The following is a 21,961-nucleotide window of genomic DNA, read 5'->3' as shown; positions in this document are numbered from 1 at the left end:
CCAACAGTGCACTATAGAACAGGACACATTGAGCAGGACAAGTTCACCAAATTACCCCAGTGAGAAATATGTAATTAAAAAAGTTCAAATGTACATAGATCAAAAAAATAAAAGGATCTTGGGCCAATTAGTTTGGCTAAAGTGTTCCCCAAACCTTCAGAAGGTTTTGGCCTCACAAGGTTTTAATTACATACTCCATCAAGATGACCGGGTGCTGTTTAATGATTTAAAGAGTGACTCAGTTACATGACTTCATCAATTCAGTATTACAGTATGGTTGTTAATAGGTGGTGTGTCACAGGTAATAGGGCTAGGTGTCATAGTGTGTGGGTATGGAGGGTCTGAAGGCTGTGGAAATGCATTCTCTCATGCCCTCCTCAAGACTAACACTCCAGTGTGAAAAGCAGTGACTATCACTGTGTCCGAATTGCCATTGGAAGCAGTGGGATCTGGGTAAGGCTTTGATTTTCATCATTAGTGATCATGAAACTTAAAGACTGAATCTGCGGTAGAGGTAGAAGAACGTCAGAGGTCAAAATCAATCCATCACCACTAATCATGTTAGGTGGTCACACCTCTGAACTATTATAAAATTGTGAGATAATGATTTTGGAAATGTGCATTTTGGCCTCTGAGTCGAGGACCAAGGTTTCAGGGTCTTTCACCCTTTTACTGAAGCAGAGATATAATCACTGACCTGTATTCAGTTCCCAACCACCACCATCCATTACCCCTCTATGCTATATCTATAGACATACACTCATTGGCCAGTTTATTAGGTACACCCCTTTCAATAAAATGGTTCGCTCCTACAAACAGTGGCCGTGGCTTGCTATATAAAGCAGGCATCGAGGCATTCAGTTACTATTCGTTTAAATGTTAAAATGGGCAAAACGAGTGACCTAAGTCTCTGAGCGTGGGACGATCGTTGATGACAATGTTCCAGTATCTCAGAAACGGCCGGCCTCATGGGCTTTTCACGCACGACAGTGTCTAGGACCCTCAAACTCAACTCTTCACCTCGAAGCCAGTTCCACTGCGCTTTTTCATTGTTACCTTCTAATCAGGGACAGATTTTAGACCTGGGAAACCAGGTGGGTGCAAATAATTGTCAGGTAGAACAGAAAAACAGCAGGCTCCGGACCTCGTAGGGTAAGAGTTGAATACCCCTGGTCTAGGGTTTACCGAAAATGGTGCGACAAACACATCCAGTCAGCGGCAGTACTGTGGGCGAAAAAAGCTGGTTGATGAGAGGTCGAGGGACAATGGAAAAAATCGTGCAAGCTAACAGGCAGGCCACAAACAGGCAAACAACGGTGCAGGTACGACAGTGGTGTGCAGAACGGCATCTTGGAATGCACAACTCATCGGTCCTTGTCATGGATGGGCTATTGCAGCAGCCGACCACACCAGTTTACACTCCTATCAGCTAAAAACAAGAAGAAGCGTCTCCAGTGGGCACTTGATAACTAACACTGAACAATATAGGAGTGGAAAAACATTGCCAGGTCCGACAAATCCCCATTTCTGTTGCGTCATAGTGATGGCAGAGTCAGGAGTTGTTTGTAAGCAGCATGAGTCCATGGTTCTATCCTGCCTGGTGTCAATGGTACAGGCTGGTATCGGTGGTGGAATGGTGTGGGGAAGGTTTTCCTGGAACACGGTAGGTTCCTTGATACAAATGAAACAACGATTCCATGCCCCGAAGAATTCAGGCTATTCTGGAGGCAAAGTGGGGTCCGACCCTAGATGGGTGTACCTAATAAACTGGCCACTGAGTGTATATCATATACATATCATATAGACATACAGTGCGTTCGAAAATTATTCATACCCCTTGACTTTCCACATTTTGTTATGTTAGACTTATTCTAAAATGGATTAAGTACATGTTTTTCCTCATCAATGTACACACAATACCCCATAATGACAAAGCGAAAACAGGTTTTTCAAAATTGTTGCACATTTATTAACCCTTTCACACGTACAATCACACGGGGTGTGATCGTTCTACAGTGGTCCCTGAAGCGTACGATCACACCCCGTGTGATTAGAACACTCATTTAGAACACTCATTTAGAACGGCCCGTTTCGAATGACGCAACAATCAACATTTGAGCTGGCCACACTTTTTTCAGAAACTATTTACACAAACACAGTCCTTACAAAGTTATGTCCAGGATGTGAGCAGTTTATTTTTGGATGCAATGTTCAGATATTCACAGAAGTATCTATAGCATAACACAATCATCCTAACCGGAAAAATGTAGGCTACATTTGTCCTAGCGCTGAGGAAAGATTGACGCAACACAAGCGGTCATATTTTCTAACTATCGGCTGACATAAACTACACTATGAATTAGCTAATAGCAATTACTATGTATAATTAATCACATCACGGGTGAGCTCACCGTTGATCAAAATAATTGAGTAAAACACTTTCTAGAAATCGAAAGTAATCCGACGATTAGTTTCAGCGCGCAGCCATGCTTTTTTACCTCACAGAAACCGAAGATAATAAGAGAAGACAAGATGAGTTGTTGAAGGGGTGTGGTCTACCATCATTCACATCCCACATTCACTTCCTGAAGTTCTCAAAAAATGAGTGAACCCTTACTCACCTCATTTTGTTATAGCATCTTTGGTCCGACAGACGATCAAGTGAAACCCAGAATGCATTGTATGTCAACAAACATGGCTCCATACACAAAGCTGGAATTAGCTTAGCTCATCATAATCAGTACAACCTTCAAAACATTATTTTACACACATACTATGCGCCCTTTACAATTTATGCAAAAATCGGAACGCATGATTTATCACGGGTAATTGAAAAACGTAAATAAAATAGTAAATATATCAATAATACCACACAAAACATTTTCTGATAGTGATTTATTGATACAAATTGCGCGTTTAGGCAGTCAATCACGGTAACCTCTCACTCCCACTCTGAGCCATTCAGTGTTGTTGTTTATGTAACAATCACATTCTGGAATGGAGAGAACGTTCGAACATCACGTGCATAAAAAAACTCACGCTGGGGCGACCGTTAGAGATATTTGGAACTCACGCGTGAAAGGGTTAAAAAACAGAAATACCTTATTTACATACAGTACCAGTCAAGTTTGGAAACACCTACTCATTCAAGGGTTATTTATTTGTACTATTTTCTACATTGTAGAACAATAGTGAAGACATCAAAACTATGACTTTCTCTCAAACAGCTTCACCTGGAAGGTTTTTCCAACAGTCTTGAAGAAGTTTCCACATATGCTGAGCACTTGTTGGTTGCTTTTCCTTCACTCTGCGGTCCAACTCATCCCAAACCATCTCAATTGGGTTGAGGTCAGGTGATTGTAGAGGACAGGTCTGATGCAGCACTCCATCACTCTCCTTGGTCAAATAGCCCTCACACAGCCTGGAGGTGTGTTGGGTCATTGTCCTGTTGAAAAACAAATGATTGTCCCACTAAGCGCAAACTAGATGAAATGGTGTATCGCTGCAGAATGCTGTGGTAGCCATGCTGGTTAAGTGTGCCTTGATTTCTAAATAAATCACAGACAGTGTCACCAGCAAAGCACCATCACACCACCTTCTCCATGCTTCACGATGGGAACCACACATGCGGAGATCATCTGTTCACCTACTCTGCGTCTCACAAAGACATGGCGGTTGGAACCGAAAATCTAAAATTTCGACTCATCAGTCCAAAGGACAGATTTCCACCGGTCTAATGTCCATTGCTTTTGTTTCTTGGCCCAAGCAAGTCTCTTATTATTATTGGTGTCCTTTAGTAGTGGTTTCTTTACAGCAATTCAACCATGAAAGCCTGATTCACGCAGTCTCCTCCTGAACAGTTGGTGTTGAGATGTGTCTGTTACTTGAACTCTGTGAAGCATTTATTTGGGCTGCAATTTCTGAGGCTGGTAACTCTAATGAACTTATCCTCTGCAGCATAATTAACTCTGGGTCTTCCTTTCCTGTGGCAGTCCTCATGGGAGCCAGTTTCATCATAGCGCTTGATGGTTTTTGCGACTGCACTTGAAGAAACCTTTCAAAGTTCTTGACATTTTTTGCATTGACTGACCTTCATGTCTTAAAGTAGGACTGTCATTTCTCTTTGCTTATTTAAGCTGTTCTTGCAGTAATATGGACTTGGTCTTTTACCACATAGGGCTAGCTTCTGTATACCACCCCTAACGTGTCACAACTGATTGGCTCAAATGCATTAAGAAGGAAAGATATTCTACAAATTAACTTTTAACAAGGCACACCTTATAATTGAAATGCATTCCAGGTGACTACCTCATGAAGCTAGTTGAGAGAATGCCAAGAGTGTGCAAAGCTGTCATCAATGCAAAGGGTGGCTACTTTGAAGAAAAAGATGGCTACTTTGAAGAATCTCAAATATTTATTTAACACTTTTTTGGTTACTACATGATTCCATACAGTGAGGGAAAAAAGTATTTGATCCCCTGCTGATTTTGTAAGTTTGCCCACTGACAAAGAAATGATCAGTCTATAATTTTAATGGTAGGTTTATTTGAACAGTAAGAGACAGAATAACAATAAAAAAGACAGAAAAAACGCATGTCAAAAATGTTATAAATTGATTTGCATTTTAATGAGGGAAATAAGTATTTGACCCCTTCTCAATCAGAAAGATTTCTGGCTTCAGGTGTCTTTTATACAGGTAACGAGCTGAGATTAGGAGCACACTCTTAAAGGGAGTGCTCCTAATCTCAGCTTGTTACCTGTTTAAAAGACACCTGTCCACAGAAGCAATCAATCAATCAGATTCCAAACTCTCCACCATGGCCAAGATCAAAGAGCTCTCCAAGGATGTCAGGGACAAGGTTGTAGACCTACACAAGGCTGGAATGGGCTACGAGACCATCGCCAAGCAGCTTGGTGAGAAGGTGACAACAGTTGGTGCGATTATTCACAAATGGAAGAAACACAAAATAACTGTCAATGTCCCTCGGCCTGGGGCTCCATGCAAGATCTCACCTCGTGGAGTTGCAATGATCATGAGAACTGTGAGGAATCAGCCCAGAACTACACATGAGGATCTTGTCAATGATCTCAAGGCAGCTGGGACCATAGTCACCAAGAAAACAATTGGTAACACACTATGCCGTGAAGGACTGAAATCCTGCAGCGCCTGCAATGTCCCCCTGCTCAAGAAAGCACATATACATGCCCGTCTGAAGTTTACCAATGAACATCTGAATGATTCAGAGGACAACTGGGTGAAAGTGTTGTGGTCAGATGAGACCAAAATGGAGCTCTTTGGCATCAACTCAACTTGCCGTGTTTGGAGGAGGAATGCTGCCTATGACCCCAAGAACACCATCTCCACCGTCAAACATGGAGGTGGAAACATTATGCTTTGGGGGTGTTTTTCTGCTAAGGGGACAGGACAACTTCACCGCATCAAAGGGACGATGGACGGGGCCATGTACCGTCAAATCTTGGGTGAGAACCTCCTTCCCTCAGCCAGGGCATTGAAAATGGGTCGTGGATGGGTATTTCAGCATGACATTGACCCAACACACGGCCAAGGCAACAAACGAGTGGCTCAAGAAGAAGCACATTAAGGTCCTGGAGAGGCCTAGCCAGTCTCCAGACCTTAATCCCATAGAAAATCTGTGGATGGAGCTGAAGGTTCGAGTTGCCAAACATCAGCCTCGAAACCTTAATGACTTGGAGAAGATCTGCAAAGAGGAGTGGGACAAAATCCCTCCTGAGTACGAGAGAAAAAATTAAAAAAATAATGAAATGTATGCATTCACTACTGTAAGTTGCTCTGGATAAGAGCGTCTGCTAAATGACTAAAATGTAAAATGTGAAATGTAAATGTAAAATGAGATGTGTGCAAACCTGGTGGCCAACTACAAGAAACGTCTGACCTCTGTGATTGCCAACAAGGGTTTTTCCACCAAGTACTAAGTCATGTTTTGCAGAGGGGTCATATACCTAATTCCCTCATTAAAATGCTAATAATTTTATAACATTTTTGACAATGCGTTTTTTTTCTGGATTCTTTTGTTATTCTGTCTCTCACTGTTCAAATAAACCTACCATTAAAATTATAGACTGATCATTTCTTTGTCAGTGGGCAAACGTACAAAATCAGCAGGGGATCAAATACTTTTTTCCCTCAGGGTATGTGTTATTTCATAGTTTTGATGTCTTCACTATTATTCTACAATCTAGAAAATAGTAAAAATAAAGAAAAACCCTTGAATGAGTAGGTGTGTCCACACTTTTGACTGGTACTGTATGCCTTAGAATTGTTATATCTCAGACAGTTCCTTGGACTTCATGGTATAGTTTTATGCTCTGACATGCACTGTCTGTTGTGGGATCTTATATAGACCGGTGTTTCTTTCTAAGTCATGTCTAAACAATTGAATTGGCCACAGGTGGACTCCAATCAAGTTGTAGTGACGTCTCAAGGATGATCAAAGGAAATTGGATACGCCTACGCTAAATTTGGAGTGTCGTAGCAAAGAGCTGTGAATACTTAAAGTATATGAATGAGATTTCTGTATTTAATTTTCAATATATTTGCAAAAATTGCAAAAAAATGTTTCACCTTGTCATTATGGGGTATTTTGTATAGGTGGGTGAGGGACAAAAATCGATATAATCCATTTTGAATTCAGGCTTTAACACAACAAAGTGTGGAATAAGTCAAGGGGTATGAATGCTTTCTGAAGACACTGTATCATATGTTCTATATTCTTTATTCACCAGCTGAGTTCAACACCAGAGCAAATACATGATCTATACATTATCTATCTGCTTTCTGATTACAGTAGGCTATTTTTAAGCCCACATGTTTACCGTAAGTGAATGTTGACCATAAACTAATAAGCTTTGGCCTTTCCCAGGAAATCCACTCTCATCATTTTAAGATAATGACTGTATCATTGTATCTAGGTTTTCCAAGAGGAGCTCGGGGTGGTCAGGTCCTATAACCTGAAACCTGGAGGTGACAAGATTCCAGTCAACAAACAGAACAGAAAGGGTGAGTAGGCCAATACTGTAGATTAATATATGAAGGGTACAGGATGTGCACAGGATGTGCTTTGTTTTGTTCCATCCCATCTCTAACGCAGCTGATTCAACTAGTCCTGTTCGTCAATTTAGACCACACCACAATAAAATCACACGTCGGGCCTCCGGGACCACATTTCTGTTAGAAAATCGGAGATGTGCCGTTCACTTTAAGCTAATTCCCCTTTCTGTGTATTTGTCTGTTCCCCATGTTATGTCACAATTCTCCTCTACCTGATGTCTAGTCAACTTACCCTTATACATACAGTGCATTCGGAAAGTATTCAGACCCCTTGGTGTTTCCACTTTTTGTTACATTACAGCCTTATTCTAAAATGTATAAAATATTTTTTAAATGTTTTGAATACTTAAGTGTGATATTAAAAAATATATATATTATAAATTAGCTTTTTTTGTTGCTTTGTCATCATGGGATATTGTGTGTTGATTGATGTGGGGGAAAAAACTAGTTAATCAGTTTTAGAATGATGCTGTAACGTAACAAAATGTGGAATAAGTCAAGGGTTTTGAATACTTTCCGAATGCACTATATCGACCTCTATCACTCTAGTATCCCTGCACATTGTTAATAAGGTATTGGAACTGACCCTGTATATACAGTTGAAGTCGGAAGTTTACATACACTTAGGTTGGAGTCATTAAAATACATTTTTCAACCACTCCACAAATTTCTTGTTAACAAACTATAATTTTGGCAAGTCGGTTAGGACATCTACTTTGTGCATGACACAAGTAATTTTTCCAACAATTGTTTACAGACGTATTATTTCACTTATAATTCACAGTATCACAATTCCAGTGGGTCAGAAGTTCACATACACTAAGTTGACTGTGCCTTTAAACAGCTTGGAAAATTCCAGAAAATGATGTCATGGCTTTAGAAGCTTCTTATAGGCTAACTGACATAATTTGAGTCAATTGGAGGTGTACCTGTGGATGTATTTCAAGGCCTACCTTCAAACTCAGTGCCACTTTGCTTGACATCATGGGAAAATCAAAAGAAATCAGCCAATACATCAGAAAAAAAGTCTGGTTCATCTTTGGAAGCAATTTCCAAATGCCTGAAGGTACCACATTCATCTGTACAAACAATAGTATGCAAGTGTAAACACCATGGGACCACGCAGCCGTCATACCGCTCAGGAAGGAGACGCATTCTGTCTCCTAGAGATGAACGTACTTTGGTGCGAAAAGTGCAAATCAATCCCAGAACAACAGCAAAGGACCTTGTGAAGATGGTGGAGGAAACAGGTACAAAAGTATCTATATCCACAGTAAAACGAGTCCTATATCGACATAACCTGAAAGGCCATTCAGCAAGGAAGAAGCCACGGCTCCAAAACTGCCATAAAAAAAGCCAGACTACGGTTTGCAACTGCACATGGGGACAAAGATTGTACTTTTTGGAGAAATGTCCTCTGGTCTGATGAAACAACAATAGAACTGTTTGGCCATAAGGACCATCGTTATGTTTGGAGGAAAAAGGGTGCAAGCCGAAGAACACCATCCCAACCGTGAAGCACGGGGGTGGCAGCATCATGTTGTGGGGGTGCTTTGCTGCAGGAGGGACTGGTGCACTTCTCAAAATAGATGGCATCATGAGGAAGGAACATTATGTGGATATATTGAAGCAACATCTCAAGACATTAGTCAGGAAGTTAAAGCTTGGTTGCAAATGCATACAAATGCAAATGCATGCAAATGCATACCAAGCATACTTCCAAAGTTCTTGCAAAATGGCTAAAGGACAACAAAGTCAAGGTGTTGGAGTGGCCATCACAAAGCCCTGACCTCAATCCCATAGAAAATGTGTGGGCAGAACTGAAAAAGCATGTGCGAGCAAGGAGGCCTACAAACCTGACTCAGTTACACCAGCTCTGTCAGGAGGAATGGGCCAAAATTCACCCGACTTATTGTGGGAAGCTTGTGGAAGGCTACCTGAAATGTTTGACCCAAGTTAAACAATTTAAAGGCAATACTACTAAATACTAATTGAGTGTATGTATACTTCTGATCCACTGGGAATGTGATGGAAGAAATAAAACCTGAAAAAAATCACTATACTATTATTCTGACATTTCACATTCTTAAAATTAAGTGGTGATCTTAACTGACCTAAGACCGGGAATTTTTACTAGGATTAAATGTCAGGAATTGTGCAAAACTGAGTTTAAATGTATTTGGCTAAGGTGTATGTAAACTTCTGACTTCAACTGTAGCTTCTTACTTTCTCATATTCTTATTTCTTATTTTATTTCTCGTGTGTTTTAGTTCTACCTTATGTTTAGTGCTACGTTGATATCGATTACTGCATTGTTGGTTTTGGAGCTTGTAAGAAAGGCATCACACTGTACTTGTGCACGTGACATTGAAACTTAAGACTTGAAAACTGAAACTTGTTTGAGTATGTGTCTCAATTTGTGGGTGCTTGAGTGATTCATGAAATTATTTTCTTCCTCTGCAGAGTATGTTCAGCTGTACGCTGGTTTCCTGCTTAATAAGTCAATTTACAAGCAGTTTGCAGCCTTCTATCGTGGCTTCCACAGTGTGTGTGCGTCAGACGCTCTGATGGTGAGTCAGGACTTCTCTGGGCTTTCTGTGGGGTTAAGGTTGGCTTGGCTCCCAGGTTCTTGGAGGGTTACAATAAGTTATTACAATAAGTTATTCACATCACTGTGGTCAGAACCTCCAAATGAAAGTTCTAATACAGGTTTTATAGTAAGGAGGAGATAAGCTAATATTAATATGTGTGCCTCACTGGAGGCTGGTGAGGGGAGAAGGGCTCATAATAATGGCTGGAATTTATTCCATTCCAGCCATTACTATGAGCCTGTCCTCCTCAATTAACGTGCCACTAGCCACCTGTGGTGTGCATGCATGCGTCTCACAGATACACAATTGTATGAAGAAGTCTCTCTTGACTGTCAATGTAAATATACACAACTTCTACCCACCTGTCCCCTCCTGTTCCCCATGACCCCCTCTCCTGGGGTATATTTTGCACTGACTGACATTGCTCAGATACTGTATCCCCCCTATATTGTGAAACAGGACCGTATAAGTGGGTCAAGAATAGAGGTGATGAGGTGATTAGTTATTTAGACAGCCTATAGGGATTAGGGCCTCCCGGGAAGAATGTTTTTACTTATCTCGTTACTGCAGCACAAATCTAACACAGCTGACTACCATTGAATACCGATCAGCCAGAGACACAGAACAGCGTATGTTCTCCCTGGCCCAGACTTGGCCAGCAGGGTAGCCTCATATTTATTTATTTATTTATTAACCTTTATTTTAACAGGGGAAACAAGCTGAGACCAAGTCTCTTTTACAGTTGTGCCCTGTGATACAACAATAAAAACAACAATTAATAAGAATTTTAAACCAAACAAAATTAAAACATAAAAAGTACAAGATGGAGATGAAAAACATTAAAATAAATTAACATCTATAAGAAATACACACATTACAAAAACCAATCACAGTTTAGATTAAAAAGTTCCTGTAATGTGCATTTAAACTGTCTTACAGGCACCAAAACATCTAACTGGAGTTCTCTCTGAAATTCATCCCATGAGTGTGAAGCATGATATTCAAATGCCGTTTTGTCTAACTTAGTGAATCCGGGGTATCTCTAACACTAGCATGTCCTGTGACCGAGTCTGATAAATACTGTTTGACCACTGGATTTTTTAAATTAAGATAATTAGGAAGTTTCTGTAAGACCGCTTTATAGACAAGTATCAACTAGTGTCTGGCCCTTCTAAAAGTCAGGGAGTCCCAGCCAACCGAAGTGTACAAAGACAATGATGTGTGCAAAAGTTTTCATTAGTAACAAAGCGCAATGCTGCATGATACACTGCATCCAATTTCTTCAGTACTGATGCTGATCCATGCATATATAAAACATCACCATAATCAAGCACTGACATAAGTGACCTATACAATTTCCTTTCTGTGCTGTGATGACAGACAAGATTTATTTCTACAAAAAAATCTAATTCTCAATTTCAGCTTCTTTACCAGCTCAGTTATACGAGTTTTAAAAGAGAGATTATCATCTAACCAAATTCCAAGGTATTTATAGGTGGGAGCATGTTCCAAAAGAGAGCCATCATGGTTAGCATTGTTCAGATTTTTGAATTGTATACTTTTGGATCGTGAAAATACCATATACTTAGTTTTACTTGAATTATGCACCAGCCTAAGATCTACAAGTGCATCTTGAAGCAATTGAAAGTCAAATGCTTGAGTGAGTTATGGGGCTGTGGCATATAGTGCTGTGTCATCAGCATAGAAATTAAAGCAGCATTGTTTTCACTGAGATACAGATATCATTTATGTATATAGTGAATAATAAAGGACCTAAAATCCAACCTTGTGGGACTCCTTTGTGAACAGTGACAAAATCTGATTTTACCCCATCTGCAATAATAGCCTGAGATCTATCACTGAGATAATTCTGAAACCATAAACATGTATCTGAGGCCGACCCCAATGAGGTCAGCCTCTTCAGCAGAAGAGAATGATCAACTGTATCGAAAGCCTTCGACAGGTCAACAAACAAAGCAACACAGTTCAACTTCTTATCCAAAGCTCTTACAATATCATTTATAACCAGTGTGGTGGCTGTGATGGTACTGTGCCCCGGTCTAAAACCGGACTGAAATTTGTTCAGTATGCAGTTGTCAGACAAGAAAGAGCACAGCTGTACATTTACCAATGACTATCATTTTTGCAAGACAAGACCGCATAGAGATTGGTCGATCATTATCAAGGTCACCAGTATCCCCACCTTTGTGCAGAGGCAGCACATAGGCAGTTTTCCAAATCTTAGGTATGACCCCAGAGGTCAACGTGAGCTTAAAAATATGAGTAAGAGCACCAGAGATAAGTGGTGCAGCTCTAGCCAGCAACCCTGGGTCAAGTTTGTCAGCCCCTATCGCTTTCTTAGTGTCTATGGCTAGCAAGGCATCAATAACTTTCTCCTCTGTGAAGAGGCTTCATGAGAAACCCTGACCATCAGCGTCCGCATACTCATGCATAATGCCTTCATATGTATCTTTTCTTCCTTCATTTGTGGTTGGCATTTTCTCAACAAGATTGCCTGCTGCAATGAAGTGATTGTTGAAGGCATTAGCAATGGTGTTCTTATCAGTAATGAGTCCAGTATCCAACCCTATCGCATTTGGGAGTGTAGAGTGCATATTGTTCTTTTTAACTACTTTCCAGAATTTGGCTGGATTCCCATAAGTCATTTTAAACTAGTCACATAGTAATCCGATTTTGTTCTTCTGACAAGTCTGATGCACAGGTTTCTCAGCTGCCTAAAAGTCAGCCAGTCAGAGCTAGAATACGTTTATCCAGCCTGAGCCCTTGCTACATCTCATTTACAAATAGCATCAGAAATGTCAGAATTAAACCATGGGTTTGATCTATTCTTTACTCTAACCTTAGTGTATGGAGCGTGTTTATCGGCAATGGAAATAAAAACACTAGTACATTTTTCGAACGCCAACTCGGCTCCATGTATATTACAAATAGTAATAATGAATCTATGGGAAAGATCCTGTAAGAAAGCTTGTTCACTAAAGTTTCTGTCATTTCTTTTCGTGATAATACAAGTTTTGGCCCTATGAATTCTGACATCTCTAACACACGCAATGGGGCAGTGATCACTGACACCTAGTGGAAATACTCCCCTAGCTCTATATTTCTCAGGTGCATTTGTTAGTATATAATCAAGCAATGAGGACATTGTAGGCACCTTAAGATTTGGCCTTGTTGGCTCAGTGATTAATTGTGTGACATTTACCTCAGTACAAAAGTCTTTACAACTGTCTGAGTCCTGTGTTTTACAATCAAAGTTAAAATGACCTCAGTTGATATAAAAATGGCTAATAATTCTGTTAAATGGCTAAGTATATTCTTACTAGCAGAAGGTTGGCGATATACTCCAACAATTGTAACTTTACAGTTGTTACCTAATGTAAGACTTAGAGCTAACACTTCAAATTGATTTGGAATGGAGACAGATTTAATTGGTGCAATGGAGAGGTAATTTTTTGCATAGATAGCCACTCGTCCCCCTCTACTCATCCTGTCAGCTCTAAAAACATTGTACCCGTCCAGTGCAATATCTGCATCATTAGAATTCCTTGATAACCAAGTTTCAGATAAAACAAAGAAATCAGGACTAGCCTGAGAAACTAAAATCTTATTAAAATCAAAATTTGACAATATACTACATATATTCAAATGTAAAAACCCAAGTCCCTTACAGTTTTTAAAAACATGTGGATTGTTGATATCGACCGGGGTACTTGATGTGTCTAGACAAGTATAATCGCCAATGTGAACCAAGTGAATGGGGACAAGATTACTAAGTACATTACCTCTACATTTATGACGGAGCCGTGAGGGGAACGGCACCTCCGTACCTTCAGGCTCTGATCAGTCCCTACACCCAAACGAGGGCACTGCGCTCATCCACCTCTGGCCTGCTGGCCCCCCTACCTCTGAGGAAGCACAGTTCCCGCTCAGCCCAGTCAAAACTGTTCGCTGCTCTGGCACCCCTATGGTGGAACATGCTCCCTCACGACGCCAGGACAGCGGAGTCAATCACCACCTTCCGGAGACACCTGAAACCCCACCTCTTTAAGGAATACCTAGGATAGGATAAAGTAATCCTTCTAACCCCCCCCTAAAAGATTTAGATGCACTATTGTAAAGTGGTTGTTCCACTGGATATCATAAGGTGAATGCACCAATTTGTAAGTCGCTCTGGATAAGAGCGTCTGCTAAATGACTTAAATGTAAATGTAAATGTAAATGGTAGTCTGATACAATACTTGCAATACTGGGACTAGCCCTATATCATTTTGATTGTTTAAGTACCTTTTCGATGTTGGATGATAGCAGGCAGACGCCATTTTCACCCAGATGAAATCCATCATTGACGAAGTACCTCTGTTTTTGGAAAAAACTATCAAAATTGTCAACAAATGACGTGCCCATGTCTTTAGAAAGGCACATTAGCCATAGATGAAAAGACCACATACGACTAAAACTCTCAGTCCCACAACGGCGAGGAGATGGGATTGGTCATGAGATAACGATTCTGTTTCCAAGAGCAACAAGAAGTTGTTTGAGTCTCTCAAACTTCACTCCCATAATGTCATTTGAACCAACGTGCAACACAACTGTTGTCAGGTCAGGAATCTGCTTCTTGACTACTGGTAAAATTCCAATTAAGTCAGTGACTTTAGCACCTGGAAAACTAAGTGTGCATGTATCTTGGATTGACACTTGCTTTGGCTTTTGGAATCTATGGGGGACACTTATGTCTCTCATGGGCTGTTGCCCTTTGACAGTGGCCATAGATGTATATCATTAGGGGTGAAAGTAAGCCGGAACGGTCCAGTACGGAGTACCGGCAAAATAAATAGTGGGGAAAGCAGTACCGGTAAAACATGAGCCTATCACAATAATTCAAACATAGTATCATTACCACATGTCAGTCACATGAAAAATGTACGAATAGACTCCAAAATGCAGTGTGGCTCGAAGGTAACAGAGACATTTTGCCAAGGCAGAGATGAGTGGCCAATACCAAGACACCCGCGTACAGCAGTGTACCATTCAATTCAGGTTACAAGACTTGTGTAGGCCGAGTCATGACAATCACCGAATGTCATTCAGAACACTTTTTGGTGTTTTGTAAGTGATGCCTCTTTGCATTCATGAAATGGCACTGTATGAATGCTGGAATTATTTTAGAGTGGAGTAGCCTATTATTTGGAATAGTAACTGAACTATGGACACTGAATGTAGGCCTCACATATAGCCTATTCTAATATTAACTCCTGAAGAATTAAGTGTTCCTCGCAGTAAAATTATAGACCAAATGTGAATTGTCTCTCGGGAACAGAAGCGGAGAAATATATATATTTGTTGTTTCAGCATCTTGAGAGAATGCTAATGAGAGTTTAGGGACCTGTTGTGGAGACTACAGTGCCATTTCTTTCAGGGACATTAAAAGCTGACAGTATTTTATTTTCAACCACATAATATATGCATCAAGACTAACTGAAATACTATCCAAAACATGTTGGATCTTTTTCACAGCTTTTAATTTCCTTCCTTAAATGTCATTTGGAAATATCCCTGGTCCCTAAACGTCCTCGCTCCGTGAGAGAAGCAGAAATGAGAGAACTTTACCAATGTCAACTAGATTGTTAATGATGCATTGGATTTATGACATCATTCTGGCGAGCAAGGCTTTATTTAATATTCTAGACGAGCATCAAGTAATGACCGAAGAGAAGCTGCATCAAGTAATGACAGGAGAGAAGCTGCATCAAGTAATGACCGGAGAGAAGCTGCATCAAGTAATGACAGGAGAGAAGCTGCATCAAGTAATGACAGGAGAGAAGCTGCATCAAGTAATGACCGGAGAGAAGCGGCATCAAGTAATGACCGGAGAGAAGCGGCATCAAGTAATGACAGGAGAGAAGCTGCATCAAGTAATGACAGGAGAGAAGCTGCATCAAGTAATGACCGGAGAGAAGCGGCATCAAGTAATGACAGGAGAGAAGCGGCATCAAGTAATGACAGGAGAGAAGCGGCATCAAGTAATGACCGAAGAGAAGCTGCATCAAGTAATGACCGGAGAGAAGCTGCATCAAGTAATGACCGGAGAGAAGCTGCATGTACATAATTATATACAAGTTGACTAACAAAAATCTTACCAAATGTTGGAAATTAGAAGCAGAAAAATATCTAAATGAGGCTTAAAAGCAATTTTTTCCTGCACTGACTGTCTTTCCGCCGTCCCGGAGTAACATGCCCAGGTAGCCTACATGAGCCTTTCTAAATAATGTTTAACAATCAGATGAAAACATCAAAACTGGTTGTGTTTATGCCACATTAGAAGGTGGGTTAATACGTTTTAAAAGTTAAATGACAAATCTTTACTATTAAGCCCATGGAGATCTTATTAAATTAATAGGGATTCTATATGTATTTCTATGATTAGGCCCATAAAATCCTATTCAATTAATAGGGATTCTATATGTATTTCTATGATTAGGCCCATAGAATCCCTATTAATTAAATAGGATCTCTATATGTATTTATATGATTAGGACCATAGAGATCCTATTCAATTAATAGGGATTCTATATGTATTTCTATGATTAGGGCCATAAACATTTTAAAAAAAGTTTGTGCACACATAGGATGAAATTAAATCTACTTTCACCTAGTGGATCATGATCATGAGCCTTGGTACAACTCTGTGTCTTCGGGCTATAGATGTCTGGACACAGCAGGGTGAGGATGATTGACAGGCACTGTGGAGCGTGGGCCAATAGTCTTGTCTACTTCTGCTCAGCTCACTGTGTGAAGCTGGATACAGTCCACACTGAAACATACTAGAACAGAAACATATTAGATCTAAATCAAGTGTCGACTTCCTCTATCCAGGATGTGTTGCTGTGCAAATCAAACACTTCTGAAAGCGCTATCTGGAGAGCACAGGCGACTGGTGGCATCTTAATTGGGGAGGACGTGCTAATAGTAATGGCTGGAACGGAATTAATGGCATGGTATCAAACACATGGTTTGCATGTGTTAGATTGCATTCCAGCCATTTTTATGAGCCGTTCTCCCCTCACCAGCCTCCTGTGCCCAGAGAGCCACATTCTGCAATAGATGGAATTCCATCCGAAATTACTGTAATTCTACAACAGTACCAGTCAAAAGTTGACACACTTACTCATTCCAGGGTTTTTCTTTATTTTTACTATTTTCTACATTGTAGAATTCCATATGTGTTATTTCATAGTTGTGATGTCTTCACTATCGTTCTACAATGTAGAAAATAGTAAAAATAAAGAAAACCCTTGGAATGAGTAGGTGTGTCTAAACTTTCGACTGATACTGTGTATGCTTACTCATACTGTACATTCCTGAAATACTTTAGCTAAAATACAATGGAATCAATTATATGTTCAGATTTCCTCCTGACAGAGAGGTAATTTAGTGTATGTTACCTGCCTTGTAATTAAACAAACAAAATACTAATGTTGGTGGTACATATCTGTTTGTCAGAGACACTAAAGCGTCCTAGAATAGGCATTCAGTATTGGTTGAAAACCTGCTGACATTGAAGAAGTTGATGACCTACAGAATAGTTTGGATTTACAGATGTAGGATCTTTAATTTGAGCCAGTTTGCTACAGCAGGAAAATAATGCTCAGCAAGAGGAAATGTGAATAATTATGTGGATTGTCATTCATATTTGTAGGGGTTCACACATGTTTCGTAAGGGAAATTACAAACTTCAGAAGCTTTTTTTAAACCTCAAATACAGTACAAGTTTTATATTTCAAATTAAAGTAAGATCCTTCATCTGTATTGTAACACACTGAGTTAATAAGTAAGATTATTGTTAATATTGGTGCAACTCCAGGATCTGTGGCTGGTTGACTATGTTCAATGTTGGTCTGTCCACAAGTGTACACACACACACACAGACACTGTGGGTATGGTCTACACCCTGCCAAGTTACTGTATGTCTGAGCCAATCCTAAACTAGTTAAGATCAAATATTTGTGTTTAGGCTCTTGCCAAACTTTACATTACCACCAAGATGTATGGTCATGTAGAATATATGGTAATCACTGTGAAGCAATGTATGTGCATGGACTCAAACACAATATTGATAGACAAGATAAAGCACTGGACTTAAAAAGATCTCATCGTATGTATTGTTGGCATTGTCAGCAAATCCCTCATGTCAGGGACCTAGTCAGAGCTCTGTGCTCAGCTGTGTGATATAAATCCCTCATCTAAAGCTATGTCTCAAACTAAGCCCTGGATGCATAGTCCAATATGTGATGTTACTGAATTACAGTAGGCATAATATGAGACTGTGTTATGTCTAGATCACAGGAGGTTGGTGGCACCTAAATTAGGGAGGACGGGCTCGTGGTAATGGCTGGAGCAGAATTAGTGGAATGGTATCAAATACATCAAACATATGGTTTCCATTTGTTTGATTCCATTCCATTCACTCCATTGTAGACATTATTATGAGTTGTCCTCCCCTCACCAGCCTCCTGTGGTTTATACTATAGGACACTCCTTAGTGATGATGTTTTGGTTGTGCAGCTGCTGAGGCCAGAGGAGGTGGAGATGCTGGTGTGTGGGAGTCCAGAGCTGGACATGAGCGCCCTACAGAGAGCAGCTCAGTACGAGGGCTACACCAAAGCTGACCTCACAGTACGGTAAGGGTCATGCACACAAACACCCAGTGCACCCAATCTATTCAACTATGCATACCTTTTTCATCTTTCGCCTCGCCAGCAACCCCTGATCCTACTGTGGAGTACAAATATCCAATATCACAAAGCCTACAGCAACAAGCCATTATGACACACCCATGCAGTACTATAGGGCCTTTCACTCTGTTGGAGGAACCTAGAGCTGAACTCTTCATACCTCCTCCACTCTCTGGATACTTGCAGCCAGCCAGTACCCCCTTAAGTTGCTCCGCTCCCTTCCAGGCCTGTTTACTCCAGCTGCACACCCCACCCCCCTTTCCTTACAGAAAAGTCACGTTGGCTATGTTTTTTCTTGTGTGTGTGTTTAGCTGTTTTTGGGACGTGGTGCTGGCTTTCCCCTTGGAGTTGCAGAAGAAGCTGCTCCACTTCGCCACAGGAAGTGACCGTGTCCCCGTGGGAGGGTTGGCTAACCTCAACTTCAAGATCGCCAAGATCGACGTGTCCACTGACTGGTACTGTACAGTCATCTCATCACTCATTGCCTCTTACTCTCACATATATCCAACCATATAGAACAATATCTAAATAGACCAGCTATTATATGTTGACTTAATTAACTGGTTGACTGCAAATGCTATATGTTGAGCATCATATTGTATTGTAGAGTATAAGTAGAGAGATATTTAGTGGTGTCATTGTAATCTGTTATAATGCAGCCAGGTTTAGTGCAATGGCAACAGAAGGGCCCTTACAGTAATTGTTTAGACAGGTTATCCTTGTCTGTTTCAGGTTACCCATATCTCACACCTGCTTCAACCAGATCTGCCTCCCACCTTATAAAAGCAGGAAGGAACTGAAGCAGAAGTTAACCATCGCCATCTCAAACGCAGAGGGCTTTGGCTTAGAGTGACTCAGTCTGCAGCTATGAGATTCACAGTAAGACGAGAGTAGGTGATTCCTTTCCAAATGTACTTTAGAATTACATTCCTTCAAAAATAGAATTTGATATAGACTACATGACCAAAAGTATGTGGACTCCTGCTCATTGAACATCTCATTCCAAAATCATGGGCATTAATATGGAGTTGGTCCTGCCTTTGCTGCTATAACAGCCTCCACTCCTCTGGGAAGGATTTCCACTAGATGTTGGAACATTGCTGCAGGGACTTGCTTCCATTCAGCCACACGAGCATTAGTGAGGTCAGGCACTGATGTTGGACGATTAGGCCTGTAGTCGGCGTTCCAATTCATCCCAAAGGTGTTTGATGGGGTTGAGGTCAGAGCTCTGTGCAGGCCATTTAAGTTCTTCCACACCGATCTCGACAAATCATTTCTGTATGGACCTTGCTTTGTGCACTGGGGCATTGTCATGCTGGAACAGGAAAGGGCCTTCCCCAAACTGTTGCCACAAAGTTGGAAGCACAGAATCGTATTGAATGTCATTGTATGCTGTAGCGTTAAGATTTCCCTTCACTCAAACTAATTATTATTTATCCTCCAACAAACTTTATAGTTGCCGCTATGCATTCGAGCAGGTAGTGTTCTCCTGGCATCAGCCAAACCCAGATTTGTCTGTCGGACTGCCAGATGGTGAAACGTGATTCATCACCCCAGTGTGCTTCAGAGTCCAATGGCAGCGAGCTTTACACCACTCCAGCTGACGCTTGGCATTGCGGATTGTGATCATAGGCTTGTTTTCGGCTTCTCGGCCATGGCAACCCATTTCATGAAACTCCCGACAAACAGTTCTTGTGCTGACGTTGCTTCCAAAGGCAGTTTGGACCTCGGTAGTGAGTGTTGCAACTGAGGAGAGACACACTTCAGCACTCGGCGGTCCCGTTCTGTGAGCTTGTGTGGCGATTCATTTGAAGGGGTGTCCACATACTTTTGTGTATATATAGTGTATTTTTGTGAGGTCAAAATGTGTATTTTCTTAGCTTGATTTGTATTACACTGTTATAAATATTCAAAACTAAGGCTTTGCTGGTTAAAGAATGTTACTTGTGTCATGAGATATAGATTGTCTTGTGAGGTCCAGGATGTGTATTTGCTGCCTGTTGATGGGCACAGCAGAATCTTTCACTTGTTTGGTAGTAATAAGAAATGCGAGCTCCTGTTTCTATGGTAGCAGTGGAACCATGACTGTGTCTGGTTGTGTGTTTGTTTATCTCTCTAACTATTACGGTAAGTAGCTTTTTGGCATTATTTCTGCCTGCCTGGTAGACTGCCAATGTAAAGAGAATCCTTTGGTCAGAAACGTTGTGCAGGATCTTCGGTTAAACAAAGCATTATCAACATAAATCTGAAATGGAAAAGGCACATTCATTAGCGTTATCATTTAAGCAAACAGAGCATTACATTTAAGTCAAACCCAGATTGGTTGGGAAATTCAGTATCTTCACACCATCATGCCTTCAACAACTTTCAGGAAGCTAATAATAGATGTTTGATACATGTATCATAGAAGTAGCCTGTGACTGTTAAAGCCTCCCTTTCTAAGACTGATATACTTGTATCAGAACTAATCAACCCGTTGGCTCAAAATGATCACATCTGCTCATTAGACTGAAAACTTACCAACATATTTCTTCTGTTTATGTTTTACTACACTAATCTGCCTATAGAATTGAATCTATCACTTTCTTGTCTTACAAAGTAACTAATCATAAGTCAATGTCATAGTCTGTCACATTAATTCATAATAATGCATGTCCTCTGACTATTCTGACTGTAGAGCTACACGGAATGTACAAAACATTAAGAACACCTGCTCTTTCTATCACCCAAAGGACATCTAGCCAACTTGGCACAACTCTAGGAAGCATTGGAGTCAACATGGGCCAGCATCCCTGTGGAGCGCGTTCGACACCTTGTAGAGTCCATGCCCCGACGAATTGAGGCTGTTCTGAGGGCAAATGGGGTGCGACTCAATATTAGGAAGGTGTTCTTAATGTTTTGTACACTCAGTTTATAATGTATATCTTTAGAGCAAGTCTATGATGTGTAATGTAACTAACTGTTGATGATGTTATGTTGTGTTTCTATTTATTTGTGAAAATTACTGTCTAGCCCCAAGTAATAAACTTATCTTTGAGGTTTTTACGCTCAGAAATGAAGTTGTCTGATGGTAAATCTTTTATGTTGTGAATATGAACGATCTGACAATGTGTACAGGGCCAGGTTAAATGTCCAAGGTTGATTCCATTTGGCACAATCTCTGAGCTGTTATCAGGTGTTGTTTTGCAAAACAGATATTGTAATTGGTTTGATGTGGCAAATGTGGCTCCATCCAACTTAATACCCCATATCTATATTTCAGCCTCACACAACCATATCTGAGTTTGAATTACCATAAGCCGTAATGTAACAGGTCAAAATGGCCTGCCTGAAGATGTAGTAGCACAGAGGACTTGACACCCTAAGAGAGGGGTAGAGGAACATGCTGTAATTTTCAGAAATGTCTACTAAGTCAGGTCCCGCATTCTGACAGTTGACTGATACACAGCCAGGGTCATAGGCCACCAAAACATCATTAATGGCCCAGTGCAGTCAAATTTGATTTTCCTGTGTTTTATATATATTTC

The 21,961-nt window shown here is 40.6% G+C and overlaps 1 protein-coding gene across 2 annotated transcripts in view; it reads left to right on the top strand.

Annotated features, from left to right (window-relative positions):
* Nucleotides 1-21,493, top strand: part of LOC106577131 (probable E3 ubiquitin-protein ligase HECTD2) — a 45,056-nt gene extending 23,563 nt beyond the window's left edge. Inside the window, exons 17-22 of one of the 2 annotated variants that reach the window (XM_014154887.2) lie at nt 6,952-7,039; nt 9,554-9,660; nt 18,265-18,380; nt 18,746-18,889; nt 19,167-19,324; nt 21,167-21,493. In XM_014154887.2, coding sequence (XP_014010362.2) covers nt 6,952-7,039; nt 9,554-9,660; nt 18,265-18,380; nt 18,746-18,889; nt 19,167-19,287 — 576 coding nt within the window. In that variant the 3' untranslated portion in view covers nt 19,288-19,324; nt 21,167-21,493. Of the gene's footprint in view, nt 1-6,951; nt 7,040-9,553; nt 9,661-18,264; nt 18,381-18,745; nt 18,890-19,166 lie in introns of both variants that reach the window. The other variant, XM_045700955.1, reaches the window with a different exon arrangement.
* Nucleotides 21,494-21,961: the final 468 nt, after the last annotated feature.

This window comes from Salmo salar, chromosome ssa18 (assembly GCF_905237065.1).
Source record: "Salmo salar chromosome ssa18, Ssal_v3.1, whole genome shotgun sequence".
In the NCBI taxonomy this organism is placed as follows: domain Eukaryota; kingdom Metazoa; phylum Chordata; class Actinopteri; order Salmoniformes; family Salmonidae; genus Salmo; species Salmo salar.
The sequence above is the reverse complement of the archived record's forward strand: the minus strand, read 5'-3'. Positions and strand labels throughout refer to the sequence as shown.